General features: G+C 49.1%; 1 protein-coding gene across 1 annotated transcript in view; it reads left to right on the top strand.

The window, feature by feature from the left end:
• LOC122393622 (myosin-I heavy chain-like) overlaps positions 1-19,734 on the top strand; it is a 48,625-nt gene that overhangs the window by 11,812 nt on the left and 17,079 nt on the right. Inside the window, exon 2 of the mRNA XM_043389837.1 lies at positions 4,173-4,397. Within this exon, the coding sequence (XP_043245772.1) occupies positions 4,173-4,397 (225 nt within the window). The remainder of the gene's footprint in view (positions 1-4,172; positions 4,398-19,734) is intronic.

Below are 19,734 nucleotides of genomic sequence, written 5' to 3' on the forward strand. Positions count from 1 at the left end.
GGTCTTTGGACGGGACGTGAGAGGCCTACCTGATGACTGGGCCCGCCGCCGGGGCCTCCGAAGCACAGAGCGGTGGCTTGATTACTGGCTGGTAGCAGATGTCGGCGATTAAATGGGCTCTGCGTCAAAGAGTGTCAAACCATGGAGTTATTTGTTACGTTGATGCTATGCGGAAATGACAGGGCATGGCAGTTAGGTCATGTGATGCGCTGATTAGAGGAGAAAAATAATGTACAAAGACATTCTAGAGCACCGCAGCAGCTGTCCTGTGCAATTAAACAACCATTTTCAACAGGTTTGACTGCATGCTTCGTTGCGTGCATTAATAATAGCCATTATCAACTACCGCCTTGCGAAACTTGCTCCAACATAAAATTGCGTAAGGCTTCGTAGTAAAAAACAGTGTGCCGTTTTTGCTAGTCACCCACGATGTTTTGTGAAGGATCACGATACGATATTGAGGCAGTAGAAAATACTTGAAAAGGTGACGGCGTCGGACGTATAGTCTTGGCTCCACGAATCGTTTTGGCTCTGAATCATTTACGGATGTTGGCGTGCTCTGATTCAGATACTTTGTCTGATTCATCTTCACCGTATTGTATAAGGGCAAGGGAAATGAGTGACGAACAAAGGCTCGTGTTTCTATTTAGCATGACTGAAACGTTATAAACCATGTCCAAGGATATTTAGGTGAAAATCCACACCAAATCTCCTCCTCATGCCTTATCCGTCTGTTTATTTCGCTCGAAAAGCCGTACCAGTCGGAGACGCGACTGTTTTTCGCCTCAGCACCTCTCGAGCTGGCTTCCATACAGTCGATGATCACAAGCAGCTAGTAAGCCAGGTTGGGAGTGACTTCTGAGACCCCGACGTCCCTGCTTATAAGACACCTGCACCTTGTGCCTCTCATTGGTGATAAACCATGAACAAAGGTAGAAAGACATGCAGCCTCCATCCTCATCCTTTCCCCAGTTACGCATCTCTATAACCAAAAAGGGGGGGCCAATGCAAAGACTATTCCCCCGAAGACTCATCTGCATCTTCATCTCCACGCACACCCCTACCCTACACCACCCGCACCCCTATTTCCGCTACACCCGCACCTCACCCGCACCCTCCCCCGGCGCCACCCGCACCCCATCTCGTGCGCTCCAAGAAGCACTTCCACCCCGGGGCACCATCCCAGTGCTCTCGGCGTGGGCCAGACGGCCCCAGTGATTTACGGGCCATGTAAAGCTACACACCGGCCGGCGCAGTCGCGGGGCTGCTGGGCAGCTGAAGCGAGTTTTAGCCGAGCGGCGTCGGACGCGCCGCCCGGGCGACCCCAGAGGGAGGAATTTCAGCAGGGCTGTAATCTGTCCCGAGCCCGGCAGCGGGCCAGGCGTGGAGATGGCTGGTTCCGTTTGCAATAGTTGGCGTTCCAGCCGACAGGATAACCACTCCTAATGCTCCATGGAAATATATGGCCGACTGTTGTGTTTGTTTCACTTATAAATAATCGTCGTCTAAATGGTTAAGCATGAGTTATGGTAGGTGATTTTGAGAGTACCTGTATAATCGGACAAGGATGCATCAGAATGAAGTACAAGACCTTTGCTGCTTCATTCATTCGCCCTGGACGCGGTTCTGAGAATGGTGATCTCACTCTGTGGCTGTGTTGTTCTCTGAATGGGTGACCAGCTGTTGAGCGGCATAGTACTCGTGTTAGCGGTGCTATCTCAGTAACATAGAACACGTGATGTCATGAGCTTAAGACGCTCATATAATATCTCACAGCGCTGTTGCGTTTATCACCGAATGTTGATTGTGCTCTTTGCTTTCGATCGAATAATTGACCGGAATATTGGCATTCACAATTCAATTGAGTTATGTGTACCGATGACTTAATGGTTTCCAACGTCAAAAAAGCATCGGTTTGGGCTGCATTTGGGAATAATTGATGACGTATGAAAATTCGTTCCCACTTTTACAGTCGCAATTTACATCAGACATTTCCGTTTTTCCTTCTGCCACTGTCCCCCTCTTTCAGCCATAGCTTTGGTTGATATGACCACATTTTTTCTGTTCCCTTTTTGGTCGATACTTTATTTCCCCCTCATATTTCGCCGCCCCCTCGTCTATCTTCCCTTGTCTTCTGCGGTTTAACCACGTCATCTCCCCGTCTCTCCCTCTCCCCACCTCCCATCCCTCTCCCTCACATTTGACCCTGTCGATCGTTCGGTACTTTTTGCGGTATCTGCTGAGACAAAGAGAAGTGGTGCGATGACGGAGCCCCGTGTCACGCCGTATTTCGTGGTTTGGGAGAATCCACTGCCGTTTACGATTAAGACCCAAAGTTTCCAAAACAAATCTTCCGTCTATGCTCTCAAGTTCGACAACCTTAGCGTTACCGCAATTGGAGTGACAAGGTGAACTCTGGACAGCGAACGTGAACTCGACAAAGCCGTCGCCACTTCGCCAGGAGTCACAGGCGGTCACCTTTACTCGTTCTCGCGTCGTGAGCGAGTGTGTGACCTCGCCGGGAATAGTCTGGTCACGTGGGCGGCCACCGGACTGCCGTGGCGCCGGTGAGGCCGGTCACGTGACTGACAACGGTCACCCGGCGGCAGAGGTCAGCAGGTTCAAAGGTCGCCGCCCGCTCAACTCCAACCGCAAACGTGGCAAAAATGACAGACCATTGAACAACAATTAAGAGGCCATTCGAGTGTAGGAGTGGGGCAATGCTAAGAACTTGACCGGCTGATTAAGGTGGGAATGTGGGAAGTAATTATTCACCGAAAAACTAGTTGAACTACAAATGAGCTCATGAACTGTTAATGACTTATTGACTATGTTTGATTCGTTGGTTAATGAACCACTTAGGTGCAATTGCCTTATGCCTTTGATGCATCAGCAACTTAGAATTTAGATTACGCTCATGTTTTAGCTTCCAAGAGGCTCCCGCTACAAATAAGGACTCCAAGCAGCACCCCGCCAGTCCCGTCATCCCGAAGTCCCTCCGTGACGAGTTACCCGGCAGAACACAAGTCACGAGTTCGCCTCCAACTTCCTGCTGCCTCTAACGGAGCCATTGTGCCAGCTGATTGCCGCAGCTGCAGAATGCCCACCCATGCGGAGCGCTGACCACCATAGCGACCTGCCCCAGTGACGTCACAACACACCAATGACGTCACAACTGGCGTGAGTACCGCCAGCGCCGGCGCGCAGCGGGCGGTAAAATTAGTAATTGCCGACCGAAACTGCGCGATGTAACGATAAGCGGCCGTTGCAGCGCGCATTTGGCAATCTCGGCGCTCGCTCCGGAGGCGATTGGCCGGTGGAATGGTGCGTTTGGTATGTAGAGAACAGCCATCGGTGCTATATCACTGCGCTCGGTAGTCGAACACTCGTTATTGACAGGCTGCCAGATTCGTGTTGGGAATAATGAGAGGGCCACGCCTTGTGGCTGTGGGCTACACGAGTGTAGGGTAAATGTACAGACTGAACTATGGCGTTGAACCGTGTCGTGGTATCTTTTTTGGTTGAGGATGACTTTTAGTGAAGTTTTTATCATTTGATCATGTTTGCGGTGGTAGATGCTTCTTCGAAGACGTTAGGCTGACACGAATCTTGTTTTTGCTTCCCGCACTCCACTCATCTTACGCTGCAGACGGCTGGATTTGAAAGGCTTTATCTGGCGTTTTCATCCTCTCGAGCAGGACTTGGGTAGAATCGAGAAGTATAAAGCCGTGCAAACAACAAGCAGTTGTTTGAACAACACCATCCAGCGAAACCAGACAGCTAGGCTTACTTCCTTGAGAGCTGCCAGAATGCCATGTTTTGTGGAAAGGACGACAACTTTGACATTTCCCGACAACCTGTATGACCTTGTGGTCAAATCTGCAGATCGTGTCTTCCTTCTGACAAAGTCGTGCCTCAAATACTGGTGAACTTTACCCTACTTCAATGACTTGATTAGAAACTGTGAAAGTTTTTTTTTGTAAATGTCTGTCTGTTTGTCGCGCGCGCTCTTTTCTTTCCTCTATTTCTCTTTCTCACTCTGATTTGCTCACTCAGTAACTCACTCACTCCTTTTATCACCTACTCATATACTCGCTTCTCTCTCTCTCTCTCTCTCTCTCTCTCTCTCTCTTTCTCTCAAACTCTAACCTCCACCCCTTCTGCTCCCTCAGACACGGCCTCGTCCAACGAGGCGGCCACGCTGCACCAGCGTCTGCGCTCTCTGAGCTCTGAGCTGGTAACACTGCGCAGTCGTCTCCACGTCACGCCGCCGCCGCAGCCGCCCGCCGCGCCGCCCCCGCCCCCGCCCGCCGGCCAGCCGCCCCCGCCCCAGCCGGCGGCGCCGCCGCCACAGCCGCCGCCGCCGCCCCCGCCGCACAAACCTGTGCTCACTACTGGTGAGTGGGGCTGAGGGTTTAGGGAAAAGTGAATGCTGATGGATGAAGTGATGCTGTGACTAATCTGTGTGACATGAAAGACCTCTGGTGGTGTGATGTGTGCGGTGGGTTTGACCAGGATGTGATGGAAAGCTCTTACCAGCTAAAGGATTTACATCCTCGCTTACTATAGTTAAATCATGACAGCGCACAGCCTAGAAGCATATTTTTACTTTCTTCCCTTCTTGACATTGGTTACCAAGCACAGCAGCACACCCAAGAAGACTAACAGCTATCGGACACTCAAAATTACACGCTGTGTCGTGTAACTCCCGTCAGACACCGCCATTCACCCCGCTCGCTTCACCCCTCTCTAAGACCACCTTTGACCGCGCTCTCCGCCCTAATGGGCCCGATTGTCGCTAACCGAGCCGCATTTTGTCCCCGTGAAACCCCATTGATTTTCTACCCGTGCTGTGACGGTAGCCGGTAATTTGCGACAAGTTCAATCCATTGTCCTCTTGACTGTGATTATCTTTTGAATGTTTGGTGGTTGGGCTTCCACCTCGGGTCTACCGCACGTGAATAGGCTAGAATGGCGCGCCCGGCGCTGGACAAAACCGTTGACTTTGACGATGTGGTAAGAATAACACCTGCTGAAGTGAAATAACACTTGTCGTTTACAAGGCGATTATAAATCCTCGCCACATGCAAGGTCATTTCACTAGTCCGAAGGTTACCAACACGTGGTCTTTCGGATCTTACGCCATCTCGATCCATTCTCTATATTCTTCTTTCGCTTGTTTTTTCCTGTCCTCGCTGGTCGTTTCTAGCCTCACTGCCTGTCCATTCACTTTCCACTGATCTTCCACTGGTAATTTCCACTATTATCCACAATCTCTCCACCTCCTGAAGCCACGAGGTCTACCGTCTATCTTTCACGCCGTCCACCCAATGTCCTTTCAATATCCCGAACGAATGTCCATCCAATACACTTGTCTGTCAAGAATCCGCAATTCCCTCCACGCGTTCTTCAAACACCACTCAACAGTCATTCATCAGTCATCTCGCTCGCCTTCCTCCACTGTTTGTCCACCCACCGTCCACATTTCCACCTCTGTCCACCTTTGTCCACCGGTCTTCCACCGGCCGTCTCTCCCGCCTCCTTTAGCTCTCCGTTGTCCCTCCCTCCCCCTCCCCCTGCGCGCAGAACCAATCCTCTGGAATGCTGCCCGCGTCTGTACCCTCCAATTTACTCCCAACTCGCCGCCTTCTCCCGCGGCTCTGGCTTTGAGACACAGCTCGTAGTGTTCAAAGTCGAACCGGACGCAGGTTGCGGCGGATCTACAGAGCTGTTTTCGTGGATGGCGAGAGGCACGTCGCCGCGGGGTTGCCTGTTTATTTGACCAGAGAACGAACCGGCGCACCTGCTGAGTTACCTGTGCGGGACCGCAGTATGGCTTCAGAGACATGGGAACAGACCGAGTGCCCGGCGAGGGGCGTCGTAAAATGGTGGAGCTCAAACTTCAAAGGTCCGGGGCGATTTGGGGAGGGACTTGGCTTGGGACGTGGTACTATTTCTTGAGATAATCAATTGAGAAACATTGTTATATTGTTTGTCCAGTTTGATGAGTGTTCTTATAACCTTTCTGTAAAATTGCATTTTATACTGGCACACGTTATCCTGAATCCCTGCAATTGCCAACCTGACCAGGGCCAGTTACCACTGAAAAAGGAAAAGTGTAATCCGTCAGAAATTATTGTGCTGCGTAGGTGATCACCGACAACCACTCACCCAAAATGTCCCCAAGGGTAGCATTTCATTTCACACTAGCGCACGAGGAAGTGGTCCTTCGACCAGCCTTTAGCGGCTATTGAAGGCTCCACAGGCTACCATCAGGGACCGATGCAATCAACACGGTCTGAGTACGGTAAATAGTGCAATATCCGGTCCAGGGGCGCTCACACAGGCGTGAGAGGGTGCACTTTTCAACCGTGAGAGGGTCGTCACAGCGGAGAAATGGGCGCGTGGGAACTGCGACCGTCGTCATGGGTTAGGCGCTTAGTCGCCAGCGTGGCTGTCTTAGTGGTGTGGTCTCTCTCTCTCTCTCTCTCTCTCTCTCTCTCTCTCTCTCTCTCTCTCTCTCTCTCTCTCTCTCTCTCTCTTCCTGCTTGCCCGGTCGATTCTTCTTGCATGCCTGGTGGTGGTTAGGGACATGTCGGTACAAGCAGCACAACGGTTTTCCCATTTTTGCCTTTGTGTCAAAACACAACAAAAGCTCAAGCGCTAACTGAAAGGAATAGGACATTGGGCGGCAGTATATAATCATACTGTGAAACAACCACTTCAAATTACATGCTGCGAGTCACAAAATAGAAACACTTGTCATATTGTAAGCCTCACACACCATCTCTTTTCCCAATTCTCCCATCATTCGTTTCGGATATACCCCCTGTTCTCCTCACCTATCACCTGCCTCTTTTCGCCCACTCGACGGGTAAACCTCAGTCACCCCTCGATGGGTGCCAATTTGGGGTGTATCGCGGCGCCCTTTCAAACCGCGCCGCCTCCCCAACCCTCTATTATTCTCCAGAAGGGGCTCGCTGGGGAGAAAACTCGGGAGGAACTCCTGACGGGACGATGTCGGCTTAATTCTGCTCCGATCGATTCGGTGTGGGACCTCTGAATGGGATCGTTGAGGCGTACGTTACCGACAGAGGAGGACTGGGAAGGGGGAGGGGGGGGGGTTAGAGTGAAACGGACCATCGAGAGAGGCAGGGACGGGGCTGGCCATGAAATGTTACAAATGAGACAACAAGGAAGGTAGCGATGGAAGCATTGGGGCTGACATTCTATTAGAAATGACGTATACTTGAAGTAAAAAGGCTTGAAGGAAGTGCAATGATGTAGGTAAATGGCACACCTGAACAGCAAACATGTCAGCAAGCTTAGGTATTTTTATATTGCATATAAAGTGGATCACAATCTGTCGAACTCAACGATTTGCTAAAGCCTACGGCTGTCCGTGCCAAAAACTAAGCAAACAGTCGCCTTCCAAGTTCCAAATTCCAGGAATGTCTACTAACTAACCTCCCCTCCCCTTGCCCCCTTTCCCCTCGGCCACCCAAGACCAAGTGTCAGGCCACAAAAACCACCCCGAGAGCCCCCCCCCCCCCGGTCTAGTTGGAACGAGGTCACGGCGCGCCGAATCCCCGCCGAAATAATGGCGGGCCTCGGTCGGCGAGGGGCGGACGTGCCGAGCGCAGGACATGATAAGTGGGAGGGGACTGGTGACTGAGGCCGGCCGCAGGATCGGGGGAATGGACCGGGGCGGGGTCTGGTCAGAGGGAGGGGGAGGGGGTCAGGGAGAGAATGCTGGTTTGGTCTTTGTGTGGTGTTGTGTCGGGTGTGATATGGGGCTGATCTCATTTGAATGTTTTCATTTTATGATTTTAGCTGACTTATATTGTGGTATCCGAATACACACTGGCACACATCATGGTGTGATAAGGCCTAGATTCGTTTATGGCTGGACTTTCCCAGTTTGCTTTACTCGTATTCCTGCCAACCTTGGCAAAGGACGGTGTGCACTTAAAAACTAGCTCGGATTCTGAATGTTATCGCATATGATTTTAAGTGTGTCGTTAGTCGTTACGTCATGTTTATGATTAACTGCTTATCGTGGGAACATGCCCGTTCTTGTATATGGTTCATGGAGTTCGTGAGCGGTGCATTTTCCGCCGCCTCAAGAATGAGGTGGAAACTGCGGAAGCTTTGCGCTGCCGGCATTTAAAATATGTGATTCGGGGAATATTTACTGCACAGTGCACCTGACATCAGAATGAGCTGCGCTTGTTGTGCATCGTGACACTGACAACATTAATCATGCTTTGTTTGATCTCACTCCCTCTTTTCTGACGTGATCGTTGCGTTTACATCCATTTCAAAAGTTTTAATGCAGTCAGACAATATTGATATGTGGGTGTACTGCACTCTGTTGTGTTACTGCTGTGTGTATTGTTGCAGTCTTCATATTTTGGTGCTACTGTCTTGTGTATTAGTGCAGTTTCTATATCGTGGTGATACTGTCCTGTGTATTAATGCAGTCCCCACTCCGTGGTACTACTGTCTTGTGTATTACTGCAGTCGCTATGTGATGGTACTCTTATGTGGGCTATTGAAGTTTCCATACTGGGCTGCTACCGTCTTTTGTATCATTGCAGTTTCCATATCTGGTGATACTGTCCTGTGTATTATTGCAGTTACCATATCGTGGTGCTACTGTTGTGTGTACTGTTGCAGTCTCCATGCCGTGGTGCTACTATTGTGTGTACTGTTGCAGTCTTCATACCGTGGTGTTACTGTTGTGTTCACCATCGCATTCTCCATGTGGTGGCATTGTTGTCTTAAGTGTTGTTGAAGTCGCCAGGTCGTAGTGCTACTGTCTTATGTAACATTGCAGTCTCCATGCTGTTGTGTTACTGTCTTATGTACTGTTGCAGTCTTCATATCATGGCGCTTCTGTTTTGTGTACCTACTGTCGCAGTCTATATGCCGTGGAGCTACTGTTGTATGTATTATTGCAGTCTCCCTATCGTAATGCTATTCTCTTGTGTACTCATTGCAGTCTCCTAACCTCGGTGTTACCCCAACCTCGAACTGCTCCGGTTGTTTCCAATTGAAAACACAATTCTAACGATTAGTGTTTGTCTTTCGCTTTCGCTTTATATCTTCTGGCCTGCCGCCGTTTGGCGATTTCGGTGTGTTTGTCTATTTCTAACAACCTGCGGTTACTTTTGTGTGCACTGTTGCAGTCTCCATACCGTGGTGCTACTGTTGTGTGCACTGTTGCAGTCTCCATACAGTGGTGTTACTGTTGTGTGTACTGTTGCAGTCTTCATGCCGTGGTGTTACTGTTGTGTGTATTACTGCAGTCTCCATACCGTAATGTTATTCTCTTGCGTATCGTTACAGTCTCCATGTCTCGGTGTTTCTTTTGTGTACTCGTGCAATCTACCTTCTCCCGGCCGCTCTTATCCAATAAAGCATGTCGTGATACATCAGATGGGTCTTAACTCCTCAGTTTTTCCATCCTAACTCTTTGGAATGTTACCTACCGAGCTTGTTCGACGACCTAGCCTGACCTTGCCTGGCTTGAGTGTCTGAGCTGTCTTCTAACCCGACCCGGCCAACACCGGTCTCTTAGTTCTATTGTATCGTATTGATGACAGTATGGCGTAATGATTTACAATGTTAGGTTCCTTACAAAGACAATGCAATCATCGAGTATCATTAATCTGATATATCGCGATGCCATTGTCATTGTAGCGCGGGAGGGCTGATAGAAAAGTGGGAAAAGTGGAAAAGTGAAGTTGAAGTATGAAATTATAGTTAGAAATGAAGAAAACCGCCACCTTTCGTCAGTACTCCCTCGATAGACGGTCAAAGAGGGAAATGAGAAGATATAATAGAGGAAGAACAAAGATCGAGAAAAGATAGAAAGTGATGAAAGTCCTCCCTTGCAGACAATATTGCATCGGGTGAAAGTCGATGCTTTATGTTATTTGAGGCTGGTCATTCTGGTACATTGAATCGGCTTTGCGAGGTTGAATGTCCTGTTTATGCTTAATTTCCTTATGCCCTCGAGTGTCATTTCATACGATCAATCCGGCTGAGTTTAGCACACCTCTTACTGGTCCTTAACCTAAGATTCATTCGTCCCCATTCATTATGCCCTTTCACGTCTCCCATTCTAGTTTTCGTTTGTGCTACCCCCGAAAGTCTCCCTCCAGTAGTGCCGGTGACCAAATGAAAGATTGACTCCCAAGCTGGATAAATGTCCATTAAACTGCATACATTCTCGCTAACAGGGTCTTAAGTGTCGTCTTCTGTCTGCTATCCGCCATCTAACAAAGAAGCTAAATAAAAACTCACCGGAGGCTACCCTGCTGTCCCATCCCGGGCCTTCCTCAATTTAGGGCCCGTCGGCCTGCCGAGTCACCACTAACACAACAACATACCCTGTACCACGTCACTCGACGTCACCACATCTCGGCCTAACTTTTACGGGGGAGCCCGTCGACTCCGAGGACTTAATGCTGCGTACCCCGCTGGCTACGACTTACCGGCCTCACTAACTTTTACAGGGGCTCAACTACCTTGACTACCAAAATTATCGGAACTACTTACATACCTCTCAATACTTCGTTTGCTTACCCTGCAACTCCATCTCAATCCACCTTTCCACCTACTGACAAACCTACCGACGTCACTACCTCACGACACTACGCTACGGCCCCTACTCTCGGTCGAAATAAGACGTGCAGACATTGTTGACACCGCCCTGACAATACAGACCTCTCGCTGTACGCACTCAACTGTACAAAAGCCATGTTGGTAGAAATATCGACATAGAAGCCGGGCACACAAGCCGTCTAACCTCAAAAAAAAAACAATTGCCCGTACGATAACAAAAAAAAAGAAACTTCCCGCCTCAACCTACTCTCGACTCCCTTACATTTCCCGAGGAATTCCTACCCATCGCATCAACAACACATCGCCTCGGACTACCTGCCCTATTCCTACTTCGCACTCGTATCCCTTTCCTCACGTCCACTGTATGATCGTAATAGCATAAAACAACGGTTTAACTGAGTAATCATTTCCCGACAAGGCTAACATCCTACTGTAACCCTGCTCAAAGCAACACCTGGCGCTCTTTAACCGTTCACGGAAATTACTTCGTAAAATTATATCCTCAATTATCTCATTCTAAACAACTAACGTTCTTAGCTCACAAAATACGGCTCGGTCAAGGCGAGCACTCACAAGTTCAGCTGCGCGTTATCATTCCTATCTTGATCTTACTGAACCCATACTTTCCTTATTCAACGGAAATCAACGACTATTAATGGGAAGACTGATGGATAATATATTTAGTACCGGGGGTCTAGATTGGGGCTCACCTTCGGACAGGGTACGGCGAGAACTGATCACCAGTAACTCGTCGGGGCTTAGGATGAGCGTTTGGACGGAGTACGACAAGAACTGATCACCAGTAACTCGTCGGGGCTTAGGATGAGCGTTTGGACGGGGTACGACAAGAACTGATCACCAGTAACTCGTCGGGGCTTAGGATGAGCGAATGGACGGGGTACGACAAGAACTGATCACCAGTAACTCGTCGGGGCTTAGGATGAGCGTTTGGACGGGGTACGACAAGAACTGATCACCAGTAACTCGTCGGGGCTTAGGATGAGCGTTTGGACGGGGTACGACAAGAACTGATCACCAGTAACTCGTCGGGGCTTAGGATGAGCGTTTGGACGGGTACGACAAGAACTGATCACCAGTAACTCGTCGGGGCTTAGGATGAGCGAATGGACGGGGTACGACAAGAACTGATCACCAGTAACTCGTCGGGGCTTAGGATGAGCGTTTGGACGGGTACGACAAGAACTGATCACCAGTAACTCGTCGGGGCTTAGGATGAGCGAATGGACGGGGTACGACAAGAACTGATCACCAGTAACTCGTCGGGGCTTAGGATGAGCGAATGGACGGGTACGACAAGAACTGATCACCAGTAACTCGTCGGGGCTTAGGATGAGCGAATGGAAGGAATGCAGGGCATATTTTAGTCGTTGATCCCATAAACAAACGAACGGATGTACGTCCTACTATCTTTAATCCTACTTCCCGAATCCTATCCTGATATCTATGTACTTGGACAGCCTTCGGAGAATTTACAGAAAACCCTCTACTGATTTCGGAACACCGTAACATTACAATGAAAGAAAATCACTCACCTTTCTGGAACCTCTCCGTGCCAGCTCCTCAGCCTCCGACCAGTGCGCGGATGAGTCAGTGTTCGCAGCTACCGTCTTTCTCTGCTGTCGCCCATAATTCTCCCCTGTCCCGATCGTCCCGATTTACCCTCGTGTTCACCCTCTCTTTCCGTCCCTTCATTTCGTACTGATAACTTCCTACCCTTTCCCGAAATTTCCCTCAAGACTCTTTGTGAAAATAACAGATTGATATATTTGTGAAGCAAAGCAAAGCGAGCAAACGTTAACAATATAACAGTAAAGAAATGGTACGTTTCTCCGCCAACGACGATAAGTCAATAGTGAGCATTTTCCTTTACAACTGATATCCTACTCTGGTTTGCTAATTGTTACCTAACATTTAATCATTCGAAGATTTCCTAACCAACAAAGCTAAACAGATCTTATCATATTACGCGTTCCGGAAACTAAGCCAGTTTCCATCATTGGAAACAGAATATTATCTACGCTGTATGTGCCAGTTTTCTCGCCAACCCACTGAGGTTCTGATTCCTAACGAAAAGTTCTGCCTTTTCCGTAGTAGCTTCTTCCATAGATTAAATCATTTCCCAAGTTACGACGCATTTGCCGAATAATAACCAATCAGGCAAAATCCACACACAATATTCCTAAAAAAGCTTTGGTAACCTGCGTCCAGCCTGTACGGTATTGATATTTAGCTGTATTCGTTACGTGGTTAATTCATAATATAAATTTCTTAAACCCCGTTTAATTTACCCCACCCAGCCGCCAGGATAATCTCAGGGAACTTACATGGTGGGATCGGGCGTGTGTCACTCGGCCGGAGTCCCCCAGGGATCTGTCTGTCCGCCTCCGGCGGCGAGCGCTCCTCCGCCGCTCTGATGCGTCATTACCAACTCTTCTCTGATTGGTCCGCTCCCAGGGTACCGTCTGGGATGCAATTTATGTCTTGAAATTTTACTGGTTTCTTGAAGTTCTCTTGTATATTAGCTACGATTTGACGTCCAGTGTTGGTTGTAACCTTTTACTTGCATGTTTTCAACGTCCCCTTCCATTGCTGATGGATTTTGCGACCTCGATCCTGTGCTGTCCCCTGGTGACCATTTGGGGCTCTTCGGGGAGGGGTTGATGACGTACCCTCGCGGCTCCGCCCCTGGGTCGTTGGAGACAGTCACTCGGCTCGGATAAAGCTGCTGAATCTGTGGCGACGGCGGCCGGCCGTTGCTGACTCAGCTGTGGTTGAGTCGCAGTGAGGGCAGGCATGTGGCGATGACAGCGGACTGTGGTCATTACGCCACAGCAGCTCATTCGGGGCTGTGAGGTGCCTCTGTCGCTCATCGTGCGGGGTCGTTGTAGACATTCACCTGTTTGAGACGTGAATGCTGACGCTGCGGCGGCGGCGGCCGACCGGCTCTCTGTCCCGCCGGCGCTGACACTGGTGGGGATGAGGTGTTGGGATGGAAGGCTTGTGACCAGTGCGCCACGGTATGATGACTGCTGCTACTGAGTATGGGGAGGGGAGTATGGCGGGCGGCTGGGTCCCGATCTGGAAAATGTTACGACGTCCCAAGATGTAGCCTTGCTACATCTTCAAACTCTTCCTGACTAAGCTGCGTCCTCGCAGCTTGCAATCAAAGAAACCTTCCCCTGAATCAACCCCTTTTAAAGCAACTTCCAAAACCCGTCCAGGCTGTCAACAGTTCTATCACAGTTACAACATTACGACAGTTCAACAGTGTTTAAAGCAAGTTGAAAATTTCCCTTACTTTAGCATCGCAAACATACACTCGCCTGCGTCTTCCAGACAACTGCGCTCATCGGTGTCAGGCTCAGCGGAGTTGGCCGACAGTGCAGCTGGGGTAGACGCTCCGTTCCAGCTCGTAACCCCATCATGGGATGACGCTGATGAAGGTATTGATGAGAGCGAAGAAGGCAGCTGCCAGCAACCAGCGATGACTCTGACGAAGGCGTATCATATAAAGCCTATGCATGACAAGGAGGGCGTTCCCCAGCTCGGCCGACGCCAGGTAGATTCGAAGCAGCGAAGCAGGGAAGCAGGGTCGTCCACCAGTTCGGGACGACGTCTTGTAGTTGCCGAAGTAGCGAAGCGGTGTCGTCCACCAGCGCAACCCACTGGGTATTGCGGAAGAAGCAGCAGCGAAGCGGGGTTGTCCACCCGTGCGACCGACCGGATAAAGCAAAAGAAGCAGGGTCGTCCACCAGCTCGAACAGCAGAAGCAGCAACAGCGAAGCAGTGAAGCAAGGCGTTCACCAGCTCGAACGGTCGTGCCGTAGCTAACGGTCACCTCGTGTGACTGCGCTGCAGAGGGCGACGGGCCAGCAGCGGGCTCGGCAGAGGTCAGCTCCGACGATGTAGGCGAGGCAGCCAGCCTCCAGCAGGAACCGACGGCCACTGGGTCGGGCCATGCAGCAGAAGTCGTTCAGCGCAGCGGCTGGCTCGTGCAGATACGTGGGATGAGTGGTGGGTGTGGGTTAGCATTGCGGCCTTGGGGTTGGGTCGGGGACAGCCGCTTCAATTACTTTACATAAGGTAGGACTAGGATAAATAACACGACCTTCGCCGGGGGACTGGGAAGGAACGAATAGCTTTAAGGACATGTAGGAGTTTCCAAGTGAAGGATCCGTAATGCTATCTCATTCTGCTCCTCTACCTAACTTGGGACGGATTATAGCCAGGTGGGATATATGCTTTCAAGGAATACGATCATAGGCACAGAAAGGATTTTGTCCGGGTTCGGAGGGAGAGGATACTTGCAGTAGTTGTAGTTAACACGAGGGAAATATTGATTGAGTAAAAGGGAATGTGGCAATTGACAGTTCCGGACCAGAGTACGGAACCGGACCATTTGGGGTAAGGCCCGCAACCCCCGTCAGACAATTCCTTGCTCAACAAGGTTCTTGAACAGACGATTTACTTGGTTTCCCGTGACTGCCCATAACATCTAAATTCCTTTTTCTTCTTTCATCTACTTCACATCTCCTTCCCTTTACATAGTGACCACCAATTCTTCAACTTGTCTTTTGATCTCTTCAACATCCCGGCGCACCGCTTCCTCCATTGTTCGCAGCTCCTGCAGCCTGTCATGATCACTCTTCTTCGCTTCATTCATCTGTTCAAATTTCTCCGTTAACCGTTCGATCCTGCTATCCACATCGTTCTTCCCGTTCCCACGTGTGATGACGCTGGTACGGTTTGCTCCATTTGTCCACGCTCCCCGCCTTCCAAAGATGATTTAACCTATCTCCTATAGGAATTCCTGCAGTATCTACTGTCTCGCCATTTACTTCCGTCCTACAAAACTTCCCCAATAGATGAATATAGAGAAAATGGCATTTCCCTTACTTTACATCCCAAATCCTTGCATTTATCAAAGGGGTTTAACTGGTCGGGTTAGAGAGGACGACGTCAGGTCCTCGATGCACATCAAGCCAACCATTCCTAGAGATAGCACCTTGTTCCTTTTCCGATCCTGCCTGTTAAAAAAAAAAAAAATCCAACTGTTTAAACTAATACTGAAGCTGATAGTTCTGCATGTCTGATGATCGATATCCGGGTTTTCATGGTCGTTGAAGTCCTCCATTGTCTTCCTCAAATTCCTGCTCATCTAAAAGCTTGACTTTGCCCATCTGAATTTCTCAATTCTTTTGCCATTGTCACATACTCTCTTCTCAACCTTCATGCTCGTTTCAACCAACTCTTCTCACAACTCCAGAAGCCTCCCGTTCCCTTTGAATGGTTTAAGCGTTTCCTCCATAGCGGTTCATTGGTCTCCCTAAAGCAGCTCGACACTTCCTCTCCCTTTTAACCAACTCCTCTCCATCTTTCGAATCGCTCCAGAAGTGTCCTCGGCAATGAATTAACGAACGCATCTCAATGAACGCATCCCTTACAATAAGAAAAAAAAATTATGGATACCGCGTGCCCAACATTAATCCCAAAAGCCCGTACTGTCTAAATCGATTCGCACTAGCAGATGATCCTTCAGAAATCCGACTTTCCGCTCCACTTGACATTGCGCTATTACATCTTGCCCGTCTAACTCCACTGCTTAAAACGAGAAATTTCTAACCCGACCAGCCGAACGTATATAAAATACGTCATGATGCTCTTGCTACAACCGTCTTCCCTTTCTAAACATATTAACTTCCAAAGTTCTGTTCGTACAGGTTAATCCTTTCAACAAGTCATATGCCGTGCCTTCTTGGGCAGCCCCGTCTCATCAATCAGTTCTCAAACTATCTTCAAATTCAATTAATAGTTCAACCAATTTTCTTCTGGAGAACCCGGGAACCCCGGCCAACGACAACTAACGGAAACGGACGGGGAGGAATTGATGGCGGCTGGGTGCCCCAACCCAAAATACTCCCTTCCAATGCTCAGTTGCTCAGTGCCAACCAAATCCCCCTTTATTCCCAGCATAAAAAGTCCTACTTCAAATCCTTCTACAGCAACATAGTACGATGTGTTTTGCTTGCAAAGCGAATCCTACTTATGCCCTCGACACACGTGAGAGGGAAACGTCCTAATTCACCTCACCATCCTCCCCACCTACGTATATTAAACTTCCTATTTTGTACGGGTCCGTGCGACTTGCGCCAATCTACCAACTAAGACAATGACCAGAAAGCCCAAAGCCCCACGTTGGGCGCCAAATATTGTAGCGCGGGTGGGCTGATAGGAAAGTGGGAAAAGTGGAAAAGTGAAGTTGAAGTGTGAAATTGTAGTTAGAAATGAAGAGAACCGCCACCTTTCGTCAGTACTCCCTCGATAGACGGTCAAAGAGGAAAATGAGAAGATATAATAGAGGAAGAACAAAGATCGAGAAAAGATAGAAAGTGATGAAAGTCCTCCCTTGCAGACAATATTGCATCGGGTGAAAGTCGATGCTTTATGTTATTTGAGGCTGGTCATTCTGGTACATTGAATCGGCTTTGCGAGGTTGAATGTCCTGTTTATGCTTAATTTCCTTATGCCCTCGAGTGTCATTTCATACGATCAATCCGGCTGAGTTTAGCACACCTCTTACTGGTCCTTAACCTAAGATTCATTCGTCCCCATTCATTATGCCCTTTCACGTCTCCCATTCTAGTTTTCGTTTGTGCTACCCCCGAAAGTCTCCCTCCAGTAGTGCCGGTGACCAAATGAAAGATTGACTCCCAAGCTGGATAAATGTCCATTAAACTGCATACATTCTCGCTAACAGGGTCTTAAGTGTCGTCTTCTGTCTGCTATCCGCCATCTAACAAAGAAGCTAAATAAAAACTCACCGGAGGCTACCCTGCTGTCCCATCCCGGGCCTTCCTCAATTTAGGGCCCGTCGGCCTGCCGAGTCACCACTAACACAACAACATACCCTGTACCACGTCACTCGACGTCACCACATCTCGGCCTAACTTTTACGGGGGAGCCCGTCGACTTCGAGGACTTAATGCTGCGTACCCCGCTGGCTACGACTTACCGGCCTCACTAACTTTTACAGGGGCTCAACTACCTTGACTACCAAAATTATCGGAACTACTTACATACCTCTCAATACTTCGTTTGCTTACCCTGCAACTCCATCTCAATCCACCTTTCCACCTACTGACAAACCTACCGACGTCACTACCTCACGACACTACGCTACGGCCCCTACTCTCGGTCGAAATAAGACGTGCAGACATTGTTGACACCGCCCTGACAATACAGACCTCTCGCTGTACGCACTCAACTGTACAAAAGCCATGTTGGTAGAAATATCGACATAGAAGCCGGGCACACAAGCCGTCTAACCTCAAAAAAAAAAACAATTGCCCGTACGATAACAAAAAAAAAGAAACTTCCCGCCTCAACCTACTCTCGACTCCCTTACATTTCCCGAGGAATTCCTACCCATCGCATCAACAACACATCGCCTCGGACTACCTGCCCTATTCCTACTTCGCACTCGTATCCCTTTCCTCACGTCCACTGTATGATCGTAATAGCATAAAACAACGGTTTAACTGAGTAATCATTTCCCGACAAGGCTAACATCCTACTGTAACCCTGCTCAAAGCAACACCTGGCGCTCTTTAACCGTTCACGGAAATTACTTCGTAAAATTATATCCTCAATTATCTCATTCTAAACAACTAACGTTCTTAGCTCACAAAATACGGCTCGGTCAAGGCGAGCACTCACAAGTTCAGCTGCGCGTTATCATTCCTATCTTGATCTTACTGAACCCATACTTTCCTTATTCAACGGAAATCAACGACTATTAATGGGAAGACTGATGGATAATATATTTAGTACCGGGGGTCTAGATTGGGGCTCACCTTCGGACAGGGTACGGCGAGAACTGATCACCAGTAACTCGTCGGGGCTTAGGATGAGCGTTTGGACGGAGTACGACAAGAACTGATCACCAGTAACTCGTCGGGGCTTAGGATGAGCGTTTGGACGGGGTACGACAAGAACTGATCACCAGTAACTCGTCGGGGCTTAGGATGAGCGAATGGACGGGGTACGACAAGAACTGATCACCAGTAACTCGTCGGGGCTTAGGATGAGCGTTTGGACGGGGTACGACAAGAACTGATCACCAGTAACTCGTCGGGGCTTAGGATGAGCGTTTGGACGGGGTACGACAAGAACTGATCACCAGTAACTCGTCGGGGCTTAGGATGAGCGTTTGGACGGGTACGACAAGAACTGATCACCAGTAACTCGTCGGGGCTTAGGATGAGCGAATGGACGGGGTACGACAAGAACTGATCACCAGTAACTCGTCGGGGCTTAGGATGAGCGTTTGGACGGGTACGACAAGAACTGATCACCAGTAACTCGTCGGGGCTTAGGATGAGCGAATGGACGGGTACGACAAGAACTGATCACCAGTAACTCGTCGGGGCTTAGGATGAGCGAATGGAAGGAATGCAGGGCATATTTTAGTCGTTGATCCCATAAACAAACGAACGGATGTACGTCCTACTATCTTTAATCCTACTTCCCGAATCCTATCCTGATATCTATGTACTTGGACAGCCTTCGGAGAATTTACAGAAAACCCTCTACTGATTTCGGAACACCGTAACATTACAATGAAAGAAAATCACTCACCTTTCTGGAACCTCTCCGTGCCAGCTCCTCAGCCTCCGACCAGTGCGCGGATGAGTCAGTGTTCGCAGCTACCGTCTTTCTCTGCTGTCGCCCATAATTCTCCCCTGTCCCGATCGTCCCGATTTACCCTCGTGTTCACCCTCTCTTTCCGTCCCTTCATTTCGTACTGATAACTTCCTACCCTTTCCCGAAATTTCCCTCAAGACTCTTTGTGAAAATAACAGATTGATATATTTGTGAAGCAAAGCAAAGCGAGCAAACGTTAACAATATAACAGTAAAGAAATGGTACGTTTCTCCGCCAACGACGATAAGTCAATAGTGAGCATTTTCCTTTACAACTGATATCCTACTCTGGTTTGCTAATTGTTACCTAACATTTAATCATTCGAAGATTTCCTAACCAACAAAGCTAAACAGATCTTATCATATTACGCGTTCCGGA

The sequence above is a fragment of the Amphibalanus amphitrite genome, unplaced genomic scaffold (assembly GCF_019059575.1).
Source record: "Amphibalanus amphitrite isolate SeventyFive unplaced genomic scaffold, NRLGWU_Aamphi_draft 000544F_arrow, whole genome shotgun sequence".
Taxonomy (NCBI): domain Eukaryota; kingdom Metazoa; phylum Arthropoda; class Thecostraca; order Balanomorpha; family Balanidae; genus Amphibalanus; species Amphibalanus amphitrite.